At 38.9% G+C, this 25,247-nt stretch overlaps 1 protein-coding gene across 1 annotated transcript in view; it reads left to right on the forward strand.

The window, feature by feature from the left end:
* The first annotated feature begins 359 nt into the window (after positions 1-359).
* HHIP (hedgehog interacting protein) overlaps positions 360-25,247 on the forward strand; it is a 74,724-nt gene continuing 49,836 nt past the window's right edge. The window contains exons 1-4 of the mRNA XM_085058159.1: positions 360-626; positions 7,557-7,752; positions 14,827-14,983; positions 15,805-16,006. Coding sequence (XP_084914285.1) covers positions 360-626; positions 7,557-7,752; positions 14,827-14,983; positions 15,805-16,006 — 822 coding nt within the window. The remainder of the gene's footprint in view (positions 627-7,556; positions 7,753-14,826; positions 14,984-15,804; positions 16,007-25,247) is intronic.

Genomic DNA, 25,247 nt, shown 5'->3' on the forward strand with positions numbered 1-25,247 from the left:
CTGCCCGGCCCGCCCCGAGCCTCGGCGCCTCGGCGCGGCAGCTGCTAAAACCTGTGCCGCTCGCACAACTTCGCCGGCTTCGAGCATCCTCCCGCCGGGGCTCGGGGGCTCGGTCCCCCCGTTCCTGCCTCTTCGCGTACGCCTTTTTGGAAGAAGCGGGGGTGGCCGAGGTGCAGTTCCTCCGTCGGCTCTTCAACCGCTACTGTTATTATTCTCCTCCAGACTTTCCCCTTCTGGGGGAGGGAGGTGGTTTCCTGATCTGAAGTGCAAAGAAAAGTCAGTGGGATTCCCCTCCTTCCTTCTCCCCCCACCCACCCCCCCCACCCCCGGTTTGGGTGCATTCACACGCTCCCTCAGGCATGATGCTCAAGATGCTGCCGTTTAAGCTGCTGCTGGTGGCCGTGGTTCTGTGCTTCTTCGAGGGGGATGCCAAGTTTGGGGAGAGCGGCGCCCGGAGGAGAAGGTGCCTCAACGGGACCCCGCCGCGGCGGCTGAAGAAGCGGGACCGGCGGGTGCTGTCCCCGGAGGCCCCGGGCGGCGGGGAGGCGATGTGCCGCGGCCTCTACCCGCGCCTGTCCTGCTGCTCCCGCTCCGAGGCGCAGGGGCTGCCGCACGCCGAGGCCAAGGTAGGCACCACCTGGGGCTGCGCCGGGCTTTGGGGGAGGTTTTTGGTGTTGTGGTTTGTTGGGTTTTTTTTTTTTTTTATTATTATTTTTGCGCCGAGCAACGCACCGGCCGCGAACCTGCCGCGTTCCCACGCGGGTGGGGGCGATGCCGCGGCGGGGGGCGGCCGCTCCTGCCCGGGGGCGAGGGCGCGGCGGGAGCGCGGTCCCGGTGCGGGTCTGGCGCTGCCGCGGGAGGCGCGGGGAGCCGGCGCAGGTCCGCGCCCCGGAGGGAACACAGGCGCCCCGCGGGGGGAGCGCTGTGCCGGCTCTACCGCCGGCTCTGCCTCCGAGTTACTTTTTGTCCGCAGCGCCCGAGTTTCTGGCGGCGGCCCCGGCGCCGGTCCCGTCCCGGTGCAGCGGGGCCGGGCCGCCCGCAGGTACCGCTGCTGCCCGGGCGCGGCCGCGGGGAAGGGCGGAGGAGCCGGGCGGGCTCCGGGCAGCGGCAGCGGAGGGGCTGTGCGCTCGCTCGGCGGTACCATCCGGCTTGGGTTTTTCCTGGCGTGAAAAATCGTGTCCGGTTTGCTCCACACGCTTACTTCAGGAGCGGGTTTGGATAGTGGCTGATGCCGGTGTACCAACATTCCGTGATCCCCGGCCGCCTCGGGGCCCGTGCGCTACTCACGGTTCCATGTATCAGCGGCGAAAGACCCTGAAGTGTCCGCTGTGGGACCCCAGTCTCCCGGCTCTCGCCCAGGGCCGGTGTCTCACCGGGCGCCGTGAGACATTTTGCTTTTTCACATTACCTGGCAGCCTCTCTGTCCAATTCCAAGCTGCGGTCATGTGAAGGGAAGCACCTCCTCTGCTCACCGATTTCTTAAAATTGTCAAGTTCTCCGCATCCTTTAGCAAGTTAAATTCTGCTTATCAGCCTGTTGCTTAGATTTTCAATCGCCTGGGTACCTGATCAGGCAGGACCATGTTTGATAAGTTGCGCTGTGATGGCCAGTGCTGCATCCGGGGGTATGCACAGGGAGGGAAGTTGCTGAATAATGTCATTAAGAATCACTGCACATGAAACAAACAATCAGGTGTCTTTTAAAAAAATTATTACTACTTTTTCTTTTCTTTCCTTTTTTTCTTTTCTTTTTTTTTTTTTTACATTTGATCCTTGTTTAGGTTTAATTAAGAATTCCTCAGTTACAACTCTCTAGTTGTCAAGGTCTGAGAGACTCTTGGAAAACTTGTGTTTCAGTCTTGCTGGCCCAAGCATAATAAAAAAAAATACCCAGCCTGAATCGAATTTTTATGCTCAGTTCACGGTAGATTTCACTCCATTCTCATGTAAACAGCTTCTACGAATCAACATATGTGTCTGGGTGGTATCTCTCACTTTGTTTTGTAACAAAAAGCCATATTGCATCATTTAATTTGCTCAAGTCATGCAAATAGGAAAAAATCAATAGGACAAAAAGGGGTCGACTTATCCTCCTCCCCACTAAACTGCTGCCCACACACAGAGTCCTGTTGCTTATGGCAAAAGAATAACAACAACACCATTGTGTTTGTTAGTTGGTTCACTAATGGGTGAAACTGGAGAACATCATTCTCCTTCAGTCCCCAGCTCTGTCCAAATGTTCATGCCTTTTGAGGGAGCATTTGTCCTACCCCCTCTATTCCCAGATGAGTGAGAACTGTCTTACTGCAGGTTTTCAGCTGCAGATCTCTCTTTATTCATACCATATGCAGCAGCAGTTTGAGATTCAAGGCAGATATATTTCTTCATGTTGTCTAGAGACAGTGTCATTAAGCTCCTGTGTGATAATTGAATTAAACTATAACCACACACAGATAACCTGAAAGATCTAGCTGAAAAAAAAAAGGAAAAAAAGGAAAAAATAATAAGGACTGGAAAATATGTCCTTAATTCACCCTGTTTGCAATGTCTCAGGGGCATATATACTACTGAGATTATTCAGTGCTTGGAGACCCTTGTGGTAATTGGTTGAATGCAATAAACTGGAAGTTCAATTTTGGTTAGTTTTCCATCCCCAGGCAGTTGAAGTGTTTATTCTCTTCTTACTATTACTTTAAAAGATCTTTTAATTCCTTTTCAGTGTATTTTTTTCTTACTAATGGTGCTAAAAACCTGACGTAAATGCGAGGAAGTGACCATATATGCCACAGTACCTATTTCTGAGCTGTTGAACCTGCTTTGTATTTTCTTTAACATATAAACTACATTTTTTGAGGAATGTTATTTTACAGGGTTGTAAAATCAGACTTTTTTTCACCGAAGATTAATGTTTATGAAATTCACAAATCGGCTTTATCATATCAATGTATGTCTAGGAAAAAAAAAAGTCAAAATATATGTCATTTGAGAATGAGGTGGTCAGTCTGTAAAAGATGTGGCAAAGTATTATGGTATACATTTGAATGTAACTTCTCTAAAAGCACATTTTTTTAAACTTTGTTCTAATACAGCTCCAAAACCAGCTTTTTTAAACTCTGTCATATACCTACACCATGGAGTGGCCATGCTATTAACAGGAATCTGAACGCTGCTATCTTAAAAAAAAAAAAAAAAAATTGAGCATGCTCAGTAGACATTCTCATAAGAACTTCTTGGTTAAAATGCTGGGTCTATGAGATTTTGGCCAAATTATTGATCTGTGCTTATAAATGAAAACACCACCTGCAGTTTTGGGAACAATAATGGAGCTACCGTAAAGAGCAGATACAACATTGCACTGGCTCAAGTAAAATGTTTGCATTCTGTTGTTGATGTTTAACTCTTTTATTTTTCTTTTTCAATATACTCTTGTTTATGAAGGGCTACTATATCCCAGTCAAACATTGTAATATCAGTTTTTCTAAAAGTTTGCTTGCAGCCTGACAGGCAAAGAAGTCCTCTCTACCTTGGATGGTTTCACAGCCAAGGCTGTCAAGGAATGGGTGAAAAGTAATTGTTTTCAAGTGTGCCCTTTTACAATCATTTGTTTGCTCTGGCTCTTTCATGAACAAAGGCTATTGTTGAACACATCCAACTAAACAAATAACTCATCTTGGGGTCCCTTTAACAGCTGCCTTAGTACAATGATCTATTTAAATATTACCCTAAAATTGAAACTGAACTCTTTAATGACATAATCCAGCACTATAATACAGAGGAGGCATATGTTCAACTCAACAGCTGAACAATCTCGTCAGCACATGATTTTTAGACGTAAATGCTTGTATATCAAATATGGCTTAATGCAATGACTTATTTCACTGGTTTTTTCCTTCTGTTAGCATCAAAATTCTACTGCCTTTCTCTAACTAGATATGGCAGAGTACACAAAACAGATGACAATATTAATCTTAAAGAATTTCTGTCTATTGTGTCATCTTCTGTTTCATCTGCTTTGCACTCTTCTTTCTGTTGATAAACCAATCTACTATGCTGTGCTTTCCTGTGCATTCCAGGATTTATCTTACCTTTAGTCTCCCCATTTTACTTTCATGTGGCTAGAGATTAAAGGATGATCTTACAGATGTTGTAAATTAGTCAGCAGCAGGCATAATCATTATTAGGCATGTTGCAATAAATGTTTGGAAGTTTTACATATTTTCCAGAGCACAGTTAGTTTAAAGCACTGCAGTTCGATGGTTTCACATATGACTTTAAAAATTGAAGCAGGAAAGTAGTTTACATTTCTTCAAAAGACCAAAGCCATTGTCAACGTTAAGGTCATTTTCAAAGTAGACATCCAACAGAAAAAGCTTCATTCAAATAAGAATTTCAGAATCTGCTTAGAACTGGTTTAGTATACTCCAGGATAAATACATTATTGATTTACTGAAATTCAGAATAGAGAGTTGTCCTATCTCCAGCCAGTACAGAGTTACACATCAGACCTCACACAGAGCAAATGTTACCACCCCATTTTGCTTGAGCCTTCTAAAACTTAAGTAACATTGTACTTGATTTTCAGATAATTGATTGACTCTCATTCCTTAATCTTCCGATTAGCTATTATATGACCAAGATTCATTCCAGAAATGACATGAGGGGGTGAATTCCTGTGGTTAATTCCTGGATAGCAGCTGCTCAGGGGGATTAGGATCCCTTTGTCTTAACTTTGAGGACTGAAATGTTGGCAAGCCCGTATCACCAGGCAACGTCAATTACGTTTTCCGCAAGAAACAGTAAATTAGCTTTGCTATCCTGTAATTTATTTTTCCTCCTCTGTTCACAACGTGTTCTGGAGTCTTCCAGTAGAAATACAGTTTTCTGTCTGCATCTCTGTGGAGTTAGTTCAATAAGCACACTGAATATTTATCTAGTAATACCTTGTGTTTACTTGCACTTCTAAACACACATCACACTGTTACCACAAGAAAGCCTGAGATTAACTCTCTGATGAAAACTTCTGAGACTTCTGCAAACCAGGTGATTCTACAGACCGTAGGCAAGTCCTTTGAAGGGTCTTTACTCACAGTCCTTTGGTGGAAACACCAAAATGGCTCATTTCATCTTTACTTCAGGAGAAAAGTAACATGATGGTTAAAAAGTAGCATTTATGGACAGTGTTTTTGCTCATCCCCTGTTGGCTTCAGACTTTGTTCTGTTTGGCAGACAATTACCTGATTGAATTATACAGGCCCCTTCCCATCAGAATCGCAGCATCCCTTAGGAAAGCCCAGCTAATGCAGAGTAATATTGCCTCAGCAGCACGGATTACTGCAAGCATGTCAAGTCTCTACTACCTGGACTGCAATCCTAGGCAGTATTCAGTCAAGCTCAAAGTTTTAGTTGTTACATATTTTGGCTAGAGTTTACAGTAGTTATAATTATGGTTTTAGTTCTTGTCTTCAAGATTTACCATGTCTAGAACAACACCTGAAACTCAAGAAAGAAGACTAAGGTTAACAATTCTGCTGCTATGGCCCAAATGAGCAAACTAGCAAAAGGTATCTAATCTTCTTCAGGAGAGAAGAGCCTGGAGCCACGGAAAGAATTCCCTAAAGAATTCAGGACTAACGCTAACCTTTTGCCATGCATGCAACATGCAATTAATTGATTACTGTCTTCAAGCTTTAAAAAAAAATATAGAGAAACCCATTACAAAATGTGAGACAATTATATTCTCAAGAAAGGTCTGAAGAGGGATAATAAACTGTACGTGGCGGATGTTAATCACGTTGCTGACCTGCAGGTGCTATGAAGCTGAGGACAGTTTAACAGCAGATAGTCTAAAGAACAGAACATTTAATGCATTTAGTGATCCAGGCAAACCTGGACGATTCTTTTTGAAGCCAATGGCAGCACATCCAGAATAAGGGTAGAAGCCAAATGTGGCTCTTCTTATCAGTGGTCTAACTTCTAACATTAAACTTTAGCGCACAGTTCAGACAGCCTTTTGACAATATATGTATGGCAAGACTGCATTTTCCTGGATAGTTTGTCTCCTAAATTAAGTTTGTTTTAAATAGGATTTTGTTTAAATGTATGGGCCATATATTGTGTAATATTTTGAATACATATCTGTTTTAAACAATGGAAAGTACATTTCTCTCAAGCATTTGAGGTTTATGTAGTTCAGACCTGTGTTATCAAAGTACAGCATTCTAGAAGAGAGGTGACTTGTGAGACAGCAGACTCAGGCATATCAGGAGTCTTCCTGCATTGAAAAATTTATTTTATCAAAAGTAACTTAGATAATTCCCTTTAATGTTACATTGCAAGGGAATGACATTGGAAAATCCTTCTACAAATCAGCTCAGAGATATGAACTACGGCAAAACAAGAAATATTTTCAAATGTGTGATTTACAAATATTTACAAATTTTACACAATACAAATATTTACCACATTAGTGTTTCTAAACATAAGTGTCTTACAGTCTTTGTTTATAACTGCGTTATATAAACAGCAGAAAGAACCTGAGCTTTGTTTTTCCATTGGACCAGATTCAGTCCCTCTCAATGGAGAGAACACATTTCCACTGCCCACCATTGGGATGAATGATCAAAAAATATTCTGTGGTTAAGACTAGATTAACAAAGTGCACTGCATTCAAAAGTTAATAAAGACAACTACGCTGTTTTCCATTATTTCTCACAATTTCATGACATTGCACTCATTAGGCTACTGTGTTTACTTAAACAATCATCAGTTGTGGTTTCGTGCCTCTTTAAGTGCTATGCATTCATAATATATGGTTTTTTTCAGGACAAAGTTACAGTTTCCATATTGACACAAATAAGACATTATATATTCTACTTTTTCACATATAGAAAGATATGTCTGAAAATGTATGGGGTTTCCCACCTCCAAATTGTTTGCATTAGAGAGAGCAAAGTGCAGAACAGCATTTAAAGCATGAAAAATTCATGGCACCTGCTGACTTCCACAGCAGTTGTTTCAGTAGCCAGGATGTGGTGTAGTTCAAGATACACCTATTTTACAAATACCGAGACATGGTTTTCCTGATGCATCTTTACAGTACAATTTTAATTTTTAGTCTCTAAATTTGAGCAGACCACCTTACATGTTAGGTTTCTAGGTATTTCTCATAAGAGAAGTGGGTATAAACCTGCTGCTGTAACCCCCCCTTATATAAATGATCCCTCTAATACAGAGATTGCCTATGTGATGGCAGGCATGGGTCCTTAAAATAACTTGAGTACTGTTACTCTTATCTGAGAGGCAAACTCAGATAAGAACTCTTACAGAATCTTCTGTAAGAAATCAGAGAAATTAAAATCTCACTGTGCCAATGGCATACTGCACGTTTCATAGTAATAATTTTTGCACCTCTAGGACAGTGGCATGAAACTCAATGCATTGATCATAGCTGTATTGGTTCCACTAGCATTATTTATGGCATTAGGCCATGCAGTCTTTCTTCGTGTAAGATGGGGACACAGGTCACACATTTACTTGTCTCTGGTTTGTGGCTTGCAGGTCCTTTCTGTTACCAACAACACAGAATGTGCGAAGCTACTGGAGGAAATCAAGTGTGCACACTGCTCACCTCATGCTCAGAACCTATTCCACTCACCTGAGAAAGGGGAAACTCCTGAAAAAGAACTAACTCTTCCCTACCTGTGCAAAGACTATTGTAAAGAATTCTATTATACCTGCAGAGGTCACATACCAGGTAAAATAACAAAATATGGGGCTAAAGGATGTCCTGATATGTTGATATTGCCTGAGCGGTTATAGATCCAGCTTTTAACTAGGAAAAATCCCTACTGATATCCAGGGGATTTTGCCAAGCAGAGACAGAATATTTGTCTTCACAGCAGATCTTGTGTAGAGAGGTAAATACTTTGAGTGCTTTCTTGCCACCCTCCTGTTAAACTCTCCATGAAACACACGTGGTTCGATTGTTGTCAAAGGCACCTGAAATTATTACCTTTGCTGAAATATTAGTATGTTAATTCTAATCACGCAAACAAGCAGTTGGCCATCCAAAAGGCTATTCTATATTGCTATTATATATTGCTTTAAAGGCTATTATATATTGCTTTAAAATGCAAGAAATAAAAGGTCCTGGCTGTTTTCTGTAGCCTCTCAAAGCTGATGAGTAAAGTGTTTTTTCTGGTTTTGTTACCCTAGAAACTGATGTTTTTTCCACAGGGTTTAAAGCCCATTGAAATCAAAGGGCCCTATTTGATAGACTTCTATGATCTTTGAATCACTTCCAACATGCTGTTAACAACCAAATTCTTAACTTACCTAACACTTCCTCACTGTAATCAGTAGAGTTAGCTGGACATAACCAAAAGCAGCATTTGCCCTGTGTTGTCTGAGGCAGTCACCAAATGTGTGCTATCACTTGTAACTATATCAACAAAATAACCGCAGAAGATGGCTCTTTTAGAAACACTGTCTTAAGACACTATTATGTTAAATAACATCGTTGGTATTCTCAATAGTAAATTATTTATATGTTTAAGACTGTCATTTTTAAACTATGCTTTTTTCCCTGTCCAAACACTACTTATAAACAATGCCACACAGGAGAAAATAATTAAATTGGTTGAGATTTTTTTTTTTTAAACTAGCAACACAGACTGGAAAAAAAGAGTTGATAATGAGATGAAAAATGAATTTGTGCATAGTCATTTTTAACATACGAACACAGCTTTGTAATATAATATAAACATATTTGAGTAAAGGGTCTAGTTTAAGTGGATGGGATTTGGAGGACGGTTTTTTAATTGCATGTGTACAGTGTGTACTTGTTTTTTCTGAAATCCCAAGAGTGCAGGGATTTTTTTGCAGTGTTCTTTTATTGACTTGAGAACACATTTTGAATTGACTTACTTTTTTCCTTTACTGTGGTTTAGTATGTATCTCAACCCATTCAAATATGAAAATATTATTACTGTCTTTATAAACTAAGAGATGTTTCTAAGGCTTTCTTAAACCAGCTGTTTCTTGCTCTTTATCACATTCCCCAAAGCAAAGCAGAATAGATCATAGTTGCCAAGACTGCCTGCTGAACAGCGATAACAGATTAGATATTCTAAATGTTTGGCCCATACAAGAAGTCAGCACAAAGACATTTTTGACATGAGTTTGTAGCTAGCACAAATGATATTCATACTCTGCAGAGCGAGACCCTCTGAGCTGTTTTGTGATATTCTGTGTTTATGAGGAAACAATTTGTTTAATTGAAAAAAGTGAAAGAGGGAAAAGGGGGAAAGAAGGAGGAGGTGGAGGGAGGGAGAGAGAATGAGAAAGGGCTGAGCAGCACAGGAGCTACAGGCACAGGAACCTCGCTCCTCAGATCAACATATGTGGTGACGAATGACAAATTTATTTTTCTACAAAGTTTGTGTATATGTAAAACTGCTGAAGTGCATCAAGATGTCAAGTGCTTTGTGTGACCACCCAGGTTGCCTTGAAAGATAACCAGATGAAAGCATAACTTTAGCACTGGGCAGAGCGCTCTGCTTTGCAGGAAAAGAGCTTACATACTTTAGCATCAGTTAAAATAGGATTTTTCCTACATCAATCAGATGCTAATAATCGTTCTAAATACTTGTTCTGAAAGTAGGTTGTACTAACAAAAACTTATTGCATACTTACATCCACAGGATTAATTTGGTGAGTTGACTGGCACTCATGATTGTTGATACCTATGCTGGGATTTCCCAAAGGTACTAAACAAGATTCAGGTCCCTCTTTTTGAGAAGATGGCTTTTAATATAGTTTAATAGTCTTGTACACTATGAAATATAAGTAATTAAAATAACAACTTATTTGGGTTTCTGTTTTCCTTGTGAGACTTGTATATCTGTAATAATATTTATTGCAAAAGGAAGAAAAAAATAGAAAATGTGGAAGCTGTTTTCAGCTTAGCTTGGAGGATTTAACAGAGTTGAAAATTAACAGGCCCCCAAACCCAAGGTCTCTGGCAATGATTCACTGTGCATTTGTTAAAATGTCGAATAATTACTCTTCCTCCATTAGGGAGTGCTAATTGTTTCTGAACACCAAAACAACGGAGTTTGAGGACATTGCTGACTACAAAAATACTTTTATCCCTTAAGTCCTGTGCAAATGAGAAATATTATTAACATTTTAAGATAGCAAGCATCTTTTCTGGGATTGAAATTTTAGCAGTACATATTAACCAAGAAGGCTGAGAAATTATACATCAGTTTTTTCCGTGAGTTAGCTTCAAAAATTCATTTATTGTCCTGTCTCATGCAAAGATGAAAACTAGCAGATCCTAGGTTAACTCTTTTGAAGACAGCAGTTTGCCCACCAGTTACTAACTGAATTCTTTAGGAATACTGAGAGAAAAAGTGGACCCTGTTCTTTATTTAATCAGAATAATAACAATAGTTGTTAGGATTGTATGGATATGCAGGAGGGTGCAATGTGTCACAAAGACTATGAGATTAGAGCTTCCCTGTTTCATTTCAGATAACTGTCCTGATTATTTCTCATCTAATCTTTACTGCAAGCCTCAGTTTAAGTGATTATTGATGGAGACACTGCAGCTAAGAGATTTAGTGAAGTGTCTCCAATCAACATGAATTTTAAGTTTTCCAAGGTCATAAGGGAAGACTTAATATTTATTTCTAATATAGCTAGTAAAGAAAAGTACAGCTGATTCTGCCTTTAGACATAAGCAGAAACTTGATCCATGCCAGTGGAAGTGGTGTATTCTAAGGAACAAACCTGTGCCACAGCCATAGTGCCATCCAAGGACATGGGAGAGATTTTGAGCTATCTGGTCTCCATTATTTTTATTTAAAGAAATGGATTCCAGATGACTGTGGGTGAATTCAGATGCAGACCCCGATCTGAATCCAGACATTACCAGAACAGATGCTTGATAGGATTTTTCAAACACCGAACAGGGTGCTCAGAAATGTTGGAATTCTAGCTCAAAACGTTGGAATTCTAAGAAATTCTACAACTCACAAAGCACTTCCAGAAGTTCTAACATGGCTGATTAATAGTCACAGTCAACACAGTCAACCTGCAGAACAATAGTAGTGGCAGGTAAATTTGCTACTAGTAAAAAGAGCATGAAGGGGATGAACCCTGGCCCTGCAGTGTCTGAGCATGAGAAAAGGGCCACCAGGCACTTGAAAACCAGTTGGAAATCATGTGAGCTACCAGTGGACTCAGTATGTTTTGAAACAATCAGTCTGAAATCATGCCTTTGATTTGGTTTTCATTGGCAGTCAAGAAGAGAGGAGAATGTGGGGGTTTGGTGAACAAATTCACATCTAGCTGTCAAGGGTGCAAATCAGAACAAAACCCAAAGCAGGTAAAGGCTTCTTTGACATGCTATTGAATTCTATGCTCAAGGTCACAGCAGGAATAAAGCAGGTGAGCATGACTTCCAGGTGCCCTCAAAGGCAGTGTAGGTCTACTCAGAGGAGTGGATGATCCTCAATCCTGTGTGCAGTGCAAACAGGGGAGGGAGTGAAGAGGAACTTGACTTGCTGCAAAGACTGAGACACGTGCTGCCACAGCACTGGAGTTGTGTGTCAAAGAGAAGAGGCAAGGGAATGGGTAATCAGGGAATCCAGCAAAGTGGAATTTGGGGAAGGTAGGATAGGAAGGGACATACAGTGTGAGGAACAACTGACTGCAAATACAAGTGGAGAGAGGAGGTGGGGATCAGCTGGGAGCAGTTTTCCTTTGAAAAGGCTTTTAATCTTGCAATTTATTCCCACAGTGTTTTATAAAGGCGAACACAGAAAGCCTTCACTGTAGCTGCCTTAACTGAAAAGCCTGTCGTTGGATTCTTGTTTGCAAGACAGAAAGTTTAGCATAGAAATGCAAGCCTGTGCAAAATCTGACACTTAAACATGATGTTTAATCTTCCTCTGTGATTTCAATTTTCTTTGTTAACACAGGCACTGCTCTGTCAACACGCACACAGCTGGTAGAAAATTTGTAATAATATGTATGAGTCTTTTAAAATAAATTAGTAAGTACAGAAATTCACACAGGACCAAGGGTTGCAGTCCCTATTACTTTTTTTTTCTTTTCTCCAAACAACTCTAGTGCTTAGGGGCACTTGTCAGGGACTATTCTTCTGGACACTGTACAAACTCTGAACAAAATGGCAAACTCTACACTAAAGACCTTACAATCTAAGCATGAGAAAGAAGATATTAAATGGCTACAAGCAGATAGGAGAGTTGGAGCAAATGTTTCTCTAAATGTCCTCAGTGGAGCTGTTACTGTGTTAAATGGAGCATATATAACACATGAAGATTTTTTTTTTCTAAACGACCACGGTTTTTATAGAACAAAATAGCAAAATTCCACCATTAATGCACAGGTGAAACTGTATTTACAGAGGTTACATTCCTCCCAGTAATGCAGCATTTTTCATAGTTTAATTCTAACTCCACTTTTTTACAAGCATTTCTAATGAACATGGTCCATAAGCCTTATCCTTTCTTGGAACCTGCTGACTGGTTTGCTAAACAGCAGAAGGCAACTGCAGTGCAAGATGCACTTAAGTGCATGATAAAATATTTCATGAGGCAATGGGATTAGTTTTACATATCAGAAAAGGCATTGCACTGCTCAAGTGAGTTTGCATCTGATTGGTTTTTGAAATGGACATGCACCAAGTGAACAACATGATCGCAACATGCTCTGGGTTTCTATGACTAAGGATAACACTCAAGCCAAGAGAAGTTTATCTTTAGTAAATAGTGAATGGTATACTTGGAAAATTCTAGAAACTCTTAGTAAGTGTACACCTATAATTTGCTGTTGCATTTTTTTGAATGACCCACTCTGCCTAGAGAAATAAATTATTAAAGACAAACCCCTGTATTCTTAAATCAAATAATTCAACAGCAAGATTTTAGATTACCTTTGATTTTGGCATTTTGTCTATAAGCCTTGGAATACTACTCTGTGATTATATCAGAGGTCCTCTTCAGTTGTTCCACTTGAAATTATATCTCCCATTTTCTCCAAATAACTACTAGAAATTAAAAGCAGCTCCTCAGAGATGAAATTTACTGAAGCTCCAAATCATGGCGATTAAACTTTTACACCACAACACACTACCATGTGTTTCCAGATATTATTTTACAGAAATCAAAGGCAGGCTTTGTCATGTCATTTTTCCAATATTTTTAAAGGAAGATGTATATGAAAAGAAGTATAGTTGGGTGGGAAAGGCTTTTCACTCCGCAAAAATTCTGGGATCTAAAAAATTTTCCTATTCCACATAAGGAAGAAATTGAACTCTTTCGAAATTTTCCATGAAGAAAGCCACAGAGAGACCACCCCAGGATAGCTAATAAAGTCGTTGTTAGGACATTTACTTGGGAAATGGGAGACTTAGGGTCAAACTTTTGCCTGACAGATGAGGGGCATTGACCTGAATATTCCTCTTCCTAATGAAACACCCTAATTACAAGACATTGGAGTATAGTGATACAAGGTTTGCTGTCTATTTCTGTCTTTTTCATTTAGACCAGAAGTTTGAGCTTGGACCAGAAACATCATGTTAACTAAAACTTTGTCAAAACTGATAATGTTTCTGGAAAAGCTTTGCTTCGAAGAAATTGGCATTTTCCAATGAAACACAGCTGTCCCTGATCAGTTCTTATTGTACATTGTAAGCCAGAGGTTTTATGGCCAAGATCTATGGATTACTGCATTATTCACAAGTGGTGAAGCCATGCATAAATTAGGCCTCTAATTCCAATTAAGTGCTTATTCTGTGTATACTATGAGTTATGTCCTGGACCATAGTACATCCTAAGAATGTTGCCAGTAATGCAAAAAGGAATGAAGGTAACTTAAGACATACTATCTTAAAAACGTTTTGGTAGAATAGTACATATATGGCTAGCCAGACTCTGTCTTCTTAGATTTAATATTCCTGATTAAATCCTGGATAGAAATGACTAGAAATAGGTTTGTGAACAGAAATAGGTATTTTTAAATGTCATTAAATGTAATACAATGAAGGCATAGCAATAGTGGTAGGGTTTTTACTCAAAGGCTCTCATTTTATCAACCTTGTGTTTCCCTGGGTCTTCAAACTCCTTCCCATTTTAACCTAAAACCTAAGGACCACCTTTCACCCAACACAGCATGAGACATATTCCCCTTTCCAGGGGATGGGGCTGAGGAAGTAGACCTCACCATGGGACACTGTTCAGCTACTTCAGAGGCCAACTGGATGTCAACATGCTGCAGTTTTCAGCAGTATTTCCCACTTTCTGAGACAACTGATCATTTACCTCTCCAACCAATATCCTTTGCTGGCAGCAGTCCACAAAATCCTTACTGCATGTCTTCTACCAAAGTCTTTACTGAGATTTTGACTAGAACAAATTACTGAAAAAAATGTTTAACAGAAGCTGCTCTAGCTATTTTACAGCAGATACTACACTTGATTTATGGGGTTAAAATTAGGGAGAATTGTGTCACAGCCTCAACTCTGAAGTTTGTCTCTTAATTAAGTGAGTGAATTGTTGTGGCATTTTGAATGAAACTTAAGCACACTAAAAATGAGGCTTAATACAAATACAAATTAATAAACTGTAAAAGGCAATACTCAGTTTATGTTTATACAGAGCAAGCTTTTTTTGCAGATAGCCCTTTGTTTAAAATGACCTCTTTTTCCTCTATAATCTATTTAAAGATGAGTTTGATGACACAAAACTGCAGACATGACAACACACTAAATATTTGTATGCTCTTTTGCATTTTTAAGGTTTCCTCCAAACTACAGCTGATGAGTTTTGCTATTATTATGCAAGAAAAGATGGTGGTGTGTGCTTTCCAGATTTTCCAAGAAAACAAGTGCGAGGGCCAGCTTCTAACTCCCTGGACCACATGGAAGAATATGACAAAGAGGAAGAGATCAGCAGGTTCATAAAGATAAATGCTGTTTAATCTGAAAAAAAAAACCCCTAGCAAAACCTGTGGTTTTCACAGTGAAACAGCTCCATGTGGGCTTATGCTGAGCAGCTGTGTTTTCCAGATGTGACTTTCTTTTGCTGCTGCTAGTGTACGTCAAAAGAGAAAGTTACATGAGTTTCAGCATTTCAGTACCATTTGCTATTTGCCTTGCTGAAAAGGTGTTAGAATCCTGGTCTGATCCACCCTGAGGATCTTGGTTATCATCCAGCCTGTGGATCATACATAATTCTGGGAAGTAATTTGTACCTGAATTTGATATTAGTAAACAACTACAATAAGTTTATGAGTAAAATATTTATGATGTGATCTTCAATTTATTTCATTTGTGTATTTTTTGGTGAAAATAATTAAATTAGATTATTCCATCATAAGTCATTATTTTAAAATGGGGTTTAGGAGCCAAATTTTATCAAAGTAATGAAATTTACTGTGTTTATTTTATGGTAGAAATTCCATATTTCTAAATTATTCTCTTCATTCACCAAATTTTTCCCTCCCATTGCTCCACATTTTGGATCTTAGTTTGTGTAATGTTCTCTTTCTTGTATACAGACCAAATTTTGCTCAAGTGAAGCTCAAACTGATTTCCTGTAGTATGCGTTTGCATACATTCAAGGAAATAATTTATATACATTTAAATATAATACTTTTTAAATACAAACCTGTTTTTAGTATCATTGCAGGGCAGTAATTTTATCTTTTAGGAACATTGTTGTGTCATGGTTACAAGAAAGCAGAAAAGTCTCACTATTTCTTTAAATTTCTTTAGAAAACACAAGCACAACTGCTTCTGTATTCAGGAGGTTGTGAGTGGACTAAGGCAGCCTGTTGGAGCAGTACATTGTGGGGATGGATCCCATCGCCTCTTCATTCTCGAGAAAGAAGGATATGTGAAGATTTTCACTCCCGAAGGAGACATAATCAAGGAACCTTTTTTGGATATACACAAGCTTGTTCAAAGTGGAATAAAGGTTGGATTTTACACTTATCTCTAGCTTTTTATGTTTTAGCATGTATATGGGGGAAATGGGAAGAATATTTTTTTATATCTTATTTTAACTTAAATAACAAAAAAAATGGGTAATGACAAGAGACAACACAGTTCTTTCTGGCAAAGAAGTGAAAACTTGTAGTGGGAAGGGAAAACATAGCATCTTGTAACCCTTATCAAACTTTTTCTTTCTTTTCATTTTTTTCCTCACTTCAAATTCGAATGAAACTATTCAGCACCAGCATTCCACAGCATTATCTTTGTATTTTTATCCTTTGGGCTCATTTCCATCCCACTGAATTCAGTGTTTTGCTGTGGTGCCAGTGGGAGCAAGTTCAGCTTAGGGCCTCCCCTGCCCTACAGATGCTTGGTGATGCCTGGGAAGCTGGACACAGGAGGGGGCCTGGGAATGCTCAGGGAGGCCCTGGAGAGGAGCAGAGGTGCTCACTCCCTCTTGGCCCAACCCCAAATGTCACACAAGCTGCCCTGGGTGGGAGGCTGCTTTGAAACTGTGTGTTTTGGAGGGGCATGTAAAAACTGACTGACACTCTAAAGTCAGACACCAGGGCTGGTGGGATGAATGGCTTTAATCCTTCTTACTGGGAACACTTCCATGGTCAGGGAAGTGAGTGGTGAATAGACACTGATGGGAATATGTTGGAAGGTGGAGGTGAGAAATTACATCCAGTTATAGGGTAAGTACCAATGGAAAACTCATAAGTTGGTTGGAAGATATTTTACTTCGGGAATGTCATTAAGTGTTGTTCCATGTTGATTCCTTGTCACAATTCAGAGTGGTAATGCAAGTAAAATCCAGATATATAAAAAGTTTTAAATTGTAATCACGCTATGCCTAGAACAGTCAGGACTATGTATCGAAAATTCTTCATGGAGGAAACTTATATTGACATACTCTTGACAGAGTGATCTTAAATAACATTTGTGACAAAACTATATTGATTTAAAATGCATAGCACATGCTAACTGATAATTTTGTTTCAGCTACAAGGGCAAGAGGCCAATTAAGATACACTTTTCTGAGAGGAAATCTCAGAGGCTTTTAGTTTGTGTTGAAAAAGAGAGCAATGAAACACATTGCACATTTTTCAGGAAAAAAACCAATTTCTATGTTTTGCTGAATGCTTCCCTTTCTGCCCCTGTAAGTAACCATTATGTTCAAGATACCCAAACAGAAGGGACTTATCAGAGGTCTTTTTTGAAAAACCATCTAAGGCTGTTTCCTATTTCTTAACCAAAAGTTCTGATCACTCGTACTAGTGAAAAACTGAGGGTGAAATTTCCACAGAACTGCTGTTGGTCCCAAAGAAGCCTTTCTCGAGGAAACTTTTACAGCTGCAAGTTAGAGATGAGGCTAAATGGAAAACTGATTTTCCATGCTTCTGGATAGGCAATAACCTGCTTCATATGACTCTCAACAGGTACCCTCATGATCAGATTCAACTTTTAGATTTTAGTTTTAAATCAGTGACCTGATTTTTTTTAATCTTTACTATTCTAACCATCATATAATGCTCTACACTGGATCTGTTTCAAGTATAAGATTTTGTGTAAATCATTTGATGTTTCTAAGCTAGAAAGTCTAATTCAATTCCCTGAGATAACAGTCCAGTGACTGAGGATAATTGTATTGCAATGTTTAATGCAGGCTGGCAAGAACAGAGGCTTTATATACTTAATTTACAGGTGAGGAGAAAGGGAGTGTGCCTAGAAGCAAGACAGCAGTTCTTAAACAGAAAGAGTAAAGAATTTGTGAAATGAGTACATTATATAAAATTTAAAAAAAATCATAAAACCTAAACCCCATATGGTAATTTTATATGGTAATTTTAAAACAAAGGCTCTTAAACATTTTTACATTTATCCCCTGAGGTCTGATTCCTATAATCATCGTCCACAGTCCCTTACCTACAAAGGTGGGAAATCACTGTGGCAATGGTAGCAATTGTCACTACTTGATAGAGTATTTGGTTTCACTTGCCTGTTACACACTTCAATACTAGAAATCAGCAAAGGAGAATACTCTGTGGATAGATGATTTTCCAGCAGGCAGTGCAGAAAGTGTATAGTCAGCAATTAAAAACAACCTCACCAAACCTCTTTCTAAAACACTGCATCCATATGCACAGTGCAAGGATCATGGAATGTGTCCTCTGTGCTCACTCAACACACATGTAGAGTGCCAGAATCTGGATGTACACACTTTCAAGGAAACAAAAACTCTTCACCTCCTTTCCAACCTTGGAGCAATGACAGCAAGAAAAGGCAAATAATTCTTTTTCCCTAAAAAGAAGTGTAAAAATTTTCTCTCTTAGACTCAAGTGTCTGAAAATAGCAGTTTCTCTTACATTTTTCTGTACCTGAAATACAAACAAATACATAACTCTAGTGACAGTAAAACCAGCAAAAATACTTTTTCAAACTTTTAGAGATGTATGTTGTACCCAGTAAATAATTAAAATAATGACAATGCTAATGCTAATGCAGCTGTGGTTGAATCAAAGGTAATTTGAATTGATGCTTCTGAAAAGAATTTTGGACAGCTATCCAAATAAGATATTTTAATGCTGATAGATGGAATAAAATAGAGGTAGCTGATTTTGACTTCTTTTTTTAATGTCAAGAGAAAATTTAGCAGTGATAAAATCATTTTATTGTCACAAAGTAGCAAATTTGTTCCAAAGAATCAACTTAAAATGATCTTGAGGCTGATATAACCAAGAAACTGATGTATTTCCTTTATAAAAATAATCCTGGAGTTTAGTTCTGATGTCATTAACATATTTTACTCATCACAACACTGGCAGTCAGATAAGGGGGAAAGTAATATACAAAAACAGAGGAAAAGAGGTGATTGCATTGTATAACAGTAAGTCATGTTTCCCTCCTAAAAAGATGCCATTTTGTTTCTCTAATGGATCTACTAGTCCCTGTGCTGATGAAATTTATTTGGAGCCACTAACATTGCTGTGAGAAAGTTTTTAGGGCTTCTTTGCTGGCTCTGCTGCCCTAAGCACATGAATAGGATTGTCTGGACTTGCTTCTTGTCCATCACTCCTGGGGAGGTCTGTGGATATAAATAGAAAGTAAGTAAGAAGACTGGTACAATTCTTTCCCTAAGTTTTATTGGTCCATTGGCTCTTAATGTTCATTGAAGTCATTGAGGTTCTCTGCTTGAAAATTGTTGCTGCAGTAAAATTACTGGCAGTTACATGATTTAATTTTAAGGAGTTCAAATGAAAAAGAAGCAGTGATAATTTTATCTGCTGCCAGTATCTCAGAAGGAATTAGAACAAGTGTGGAGAAGTATTTTATAACAGAGATTGAGTCCATGAATGGAAGATGGTGACTTGTGCTTCTTGGTGGCCCTACTCAAGAGAAAATTAGATGCAGGATTCCTGAAGATTTAAAAGAAAAAAAAAAAAAGGCTTAAAAGCCAATTTTTCTTTCCACATCTCCCAGTTTCTAAAACTCCTTGACAGCACAGTTAGCAGGAATACTTTTTGGATCTTCTAGTTGTAGGAAGCCATGATTGGTTATTAATGAAGGATTTGCTAATTCAACATCTGTGGCCTTCTCCAATCATTTCATGCCTCACTGGCTACATAAGTACTGTAGTATGTGTGCATGGATTGGGCACTTGGCCAACTCCCTCCCATCACCTTCTTCCCTATGCCAGGAATGTGGTGACAAGAAAACACTGCATACCTCAGTCTTGCCTCAAAGCTGAGTAAGGACATGAGTGAGACATTCACCTGTAACTTAAACCTAGGCCAGGCACCTGGGCTCAGCTATTTAGGAATATGTAGCCCAGTGTAGTGGAGAAAATACTGACTCCATCTCCTAGTATATTAACGCAACCATTAATATTGCAAACTACCCTGAATATATTCAGAAGTAAAGAATGAACTTTTTAACAAGAAAAAAAACAAAACCCAAAATACCTAAACTAAAAGTCTGCTTCCCTGTTTTAGTGATTTACTGCTCCATTATGTTGTGGTGAAGAGAGTTGTTAGTTGCAGAGCAACATTTTACAGTTCTTCCTTCAAAGTTATGTGGCAAAGACAATTTTTTAATGAAAATATTAGAACCTATTTTTTCTTTTGGACTGATTTTCACTACTGTTATTTTCTTACTGTTTTAACTATTGCCAAGAAAAAGAGAGACAGAAAGTTGGAATGAAAAACTATTGAACTAATAATGGTAACACTTCGATTTCAGTGACACTTAAGGAGATCAATTATCTAGAAAATTTAGATCTGATGTGTCTGAATCTATTGTCAAAATTTAGGCAAAATAATTAAAGGCTTCAAAAGTATAATGCAAATCTGATTTTATCCCATAATGCACTCAGCAGGGGAAAAAAAGTGTGAAAACATTCTAAATACTTTGATTTAATGATTTCTTGATGCTGAATATGCTGTTACTACAAGATCAGTCCAGTCACTTTGTACTCAAGATTGTATCTAACTTACAGAAAAATGGTCAATGCTGTAGCAGTTCTCCAGCTTTTCATAGTCCTGTGACTGTATTTTATCTTATTAACTGTATTATTTTCTAAGATCTGGAAACCTTTAGGTTAGTAGCAGTCACCATAAAATGCAGCGCAACCTATTACATCCATTTTCACTCACTTTCTTCTCTCCTGAGCCCAAAAACCTGCATTGGTTTAAAATATATTAGTCTAAAATATATTGTTCAGAAGGGAAGGCATCAAGGTACGGTTTGGCAACAACAAAAAATTAGGAGCTTACCACTTCTCTGGGAAACTAAATGCTATAATCACCTTTCAGAATACTTTCTGAAAAGCTGAGTCGCTTTAGGGCTGCAACTGTTAGTCCTTAAATCATTTTTGTGATCCTTCTCTATAATCATTCAACTTCCCCAAACCTCAGAACTGCACAAAGTAGCCAAGTTTACATCTTACTGCTGCCAATGGTAAAATCAAGTCCCTGTAGTTAGAAGGTCGTTTTCTACCTATAAATCCTCCAACTGAATGAGCTCTTTAGGTACAGAATTGCAGTAGAGCTTCATGTTCAGCTGCTTGTCATCTCTGATCCTTAAGTTATTTTCAGTTTATTGCTTCTTTTTTTTGTTGTGTTTTCTTTTTGATTGTGACTAAGCTCTGGTGCAGCTCTGGTGTGTATCTGCTGGCTACAGGGTCATAAATTGTGCAGCCAGCAAGAACGGCTGCACTATGCTGCACTTGGCCTCACACAGTGCTGAGAGCAGAAACTCCTACAAAATGGGCGTCCCTAAATTTGCCATTATGCAATTACCACTTGCACTTGTGTAGAAATCCAGTTATCGATATATTTTTTTAGCTAGTAATAAAATATTCGTGGTATATCTCATGGGAATACCATGATAAAGGGCAAAGTCTCTGAGGAAGGAAAGGGCAGGGCAGGGGAGGGAAGGGAAAAGGGACAGAAAATCTCAGTTAAATGATATCAGAGATCACTGTTGAGAATGTACGAGTTAAACTCGACCTCTGTCACCTTCTTCTCTGCTCTAAGACTATGGCTTTCCTTGTCAGAAACACTTAAACAGAAATTCCCCTAAATATTAAGCCATAGTCACCTTTTTAGTTCATCTTGCTTTTAAATCAATATCAGTAAGAATTTATGTAAGATTTTTAATTTCCAAAGTTTTTTAAGTACTATATTCCTATATAAATATTTTACCAGCCAGTTCTCTTTGCAGGGAGAAAGAACCCCACAGAAATATCAGACAATTATTTTAAGTGTATGCTCAGCAAATTTCCAAGTAATAGCCTTTAGATGAGTTTAAAGTTAGATATATCTCTTAGTGTTTTTTGGTAGTTCTTATATCAGAGCACAAGTACTTTCAGTTCTGCAGGGTCTTATTGATAAGTGATCCAGGCAGGAATTTTCTGTGATGCCATGAAGCGTGCTGTGGAACACAGGAATTCATACGTTCAGTATAAGAGCATGGGAGTAGACTGTCAGGCATTAAATATGTTACCTGTGCTGCTCTGAGCCAAAATTCCAGAGTTTCTCAGGATCAAATGAGCATCTGGTCGCCACATGCATCTTTTTGCAGGAATACATGATTAGTAATGAAACACCTGCTGTGCCTTCATATTTGTGTCAAGATATTGGGATAGGCTGCCCAGGGAAGTGGTGGAATCACCATCCCTGGAAGTGTTCAAAAGGCAGGTGGGTGTGGCACTTGGGGACATGGTTTAATGGTGAACATGGTGGTGCTGGGTTAATGGCTGCACTTAGTGATCATAGAAGACTTTTCCAAAGATAACAATTACATGATTCTATAACATTTAATCACATGAATATGTATTACTCAGGTAATTCAATATATAATCAAATAACAAAAGTAAGAAAAGTTACTACTACCTCTAGCACTGGCACAGCCTTTTTCAAGAAGCTCATAATAGGTTGTGCCATCTTTGCAGTGAGGAGTGGCTACAGAAAACTACAATAAGCCAGGAATAAAATCTATTTAAAATTTAGTGATTGGTTGTGTTATTTGCTGAGTTGCTCAGCTCTGTCACCAGCAAAACTTCTCACATATTCCTCCTGTCTGGACACGTACATTTCTTTTTGCATCATGTTGATGTGCAGACAGATCTAAGCTAACACCTCCACTGTCCTTTGATATCCACCAGATTTATGTTACTGACAGAAAACTCACAGTTCACATAGTTCATGCTAATTCTTCCATCCAAGTCCATTAATTTCAATTTATTTTCATCTGAAAACTTAAAAGGATGAGGGTGAAATCAATGAACCTTTCTTGAACTTTCTGCCTTGACATCACAGCAAGCTGTGCTTTCCTCCACTAAGCATTAGCTTGTACTTTCCACAAAAGTTATTTGCTCTCTGCTCCCTAGAAAGCTAAACTTATAGTGGCTACTAAATTTGTGACCAATGAGTCCCAAAAGGGATTATTTTGATGCATGGAGAGGAAGGGGAGCAGTGGAAGGATGTATTTCTCTCCAGGCTTTAGGACTGGAAGGACAAATGAGAGATCCTATCTGAATTTCTTCCTTCTTCAACCCAATGGGCCTGCAACTCTTCATAGTTACTCAGAAACAAACTCTGTGAAAACTCTGTAAAGTAAATCCTCATTTTTCTACCAGACCAAGCTCTCATCTGTATATGAAAAATAGGGAGTCTTCTAAAATTACAATGTTGAGGTACAGAACATAAGTATGACAAATATCCTATGATGAACAGAACAAGATTTCATTTTAATTCCATTCTACAATTAATTCCACCAGTGATGAGTGCACATTCTGTTTGTTGTCCTTCCCTTCTACTTCTAAGATTAATTAAATGTGCACAAGCTCAGGCAGGGTGGCAAGGTGAATAAAACCATTGGCACATAACTGTGATACATTTTGGGGTATTCTTGGGTGTCCTTGAAGTCCTCTTTCTGTGTATGAAAAGGGAGATTCTAAGATGTCTTTAGGGAGAAAATGAAACACTACATTGCCTGTGTTGTTGCAAAAATGGCAAGGCAACCAATACAAACCTCAAATTTCCCCTGGAGATTGCAGAGGAAAGTGATGAAGACTCTTTTTCAGCACAGGGCTTGCATGCGAAGTAATGTCAGGTCACAGGACGTGGGGGTTTCTCACTCATCCGAGAGGTCAGAAGAGCAGCAGTCAGACCTGTGGCAAAACAGACATCATTTTTGAGGCCACACCTCACCTGTGACCTGCCCAGTTAATTGCTCTTAAGTGTCTTGACATAATTGGAGCAGAAAACTCTAAAATAATTAAGAGTTAAAGTGTGCAAATGGCCAAATGTGAAAAAATCAGGACATTTCAAAGATAAACCACGTAGAATATCCTTGGTTATAGAGACCTTAAACAGTAACAAAACAGACACAATGCACACAGCAGAACAGTCTGCATGGGAACTCAGCCTTCTTCATGAAAAGGAAAATTTTTTTACTTTATGAGGGATAAGGTCTTTGTAATTTTTGAGAGGGTGATAATGCTGTTGTGAGGACTTAATATACTTTAACTGTGTTCAGCAAGTGTAAAATACTGCATTTGAACCAAGGACTGTATAATGACAATGAAATGTTCCTGGATTTTTCATTAACCATTTGCAGATTTTGGTTCTAATCCTAAAAGGGGCACAACAGGCCTTTGAAAGAGGCTGTATCTTAGCAGAATATTGCTGTTGAAAATAAAGTTTCTTACCATTCCGAAAAGCATGTGCCAAAAGCTCTAGAGACCTCTATTTTTGTGTGAGAGACTGCACCAGATAACCATACTTGAGCTAGCAGTTGTGGAACAGTGCAGTGGCTCTCAGGTTGTAAACTGACCAGATGAAGAATTGCCAGTTTATTCTAAGGAAGTTTGAATCAACAAAACATAATCGTTTCTGTTGATTTTGGGTAGCATGTCTCAGATTTGAGGAGCTGAGAGGGGAAAGAAGATAATACTTTATCATTTTACATGCACACGTGTAGATTTTAATGTTCTGTGTTTCCTTGAGAGGAATCCCATGGTGCCAATTAACCTAACTTATTCCAAAACAATTCTCTGTTTGGAAAGAATAATTTTCATTGTGGGTGTTCCATGAAATTGTATGCCTCATACCCTGTTATTACTGAGATGTGTGCAGTGCAATTGAGAATGCCAGTTTCTTTTCCATGCACTGTATAGATTATAGCTGTATCCCACACACAGTGCTAGATAATCCCTACTTTAATTTTGTTATGTGTACAAATCCTTTTTGAACATTTAGCGGTTTAAAAAATGTAAAAATCCATCATCTTCTGAAACTACATTTGTTAAAACCAAAAGCTGAATTTAGAAGTGATCAAAACCAATGAATAACATGGCAATTATCTAATTAAAAGGAAATTATTGCGTTTGCTGAAATATAACAGGCAGATCATGATAGCCAACACAAAATGGCAAAGAAGGAATAAAGTTACGCAGAAAATTCCATGGTTTTTAGCCAACACAGTTTCAACCACATGTTTTTCTTTAATGGGAGGAGGTTTAACAGTCCACTAAGGCTCCAGGATTCATCATCTTTTTAAGCTCTTGGACACCCCAAAATATGTAATGAGGTCCTAAGAATCCTTCAGGGAACCCATGATGTACTGGAGCTCTCAAAATCAGTCCTGAGTCTTTGAGACTTCTCTTTACTTTCCTGTCCGTCAGAGCTATGATTTCCTTTTGTTACATCCCTTGTACT

The sequence above is a fragment of the Lichenostomus cassidix genome, chromosome 4 (genome assembly GCF_008360975.1).
Source record: "Lichenostomus cassidix isolate B80296 chromosome 4, HeHo_3.0, whole genome shotgun sequence".
Taxonomy (NCBI): Eukaryota; Metazoa; Chordata; class Aves; order Passeriformes; family Meliphagidae; genus Lichenostomus; species Lichenostomus cassidix.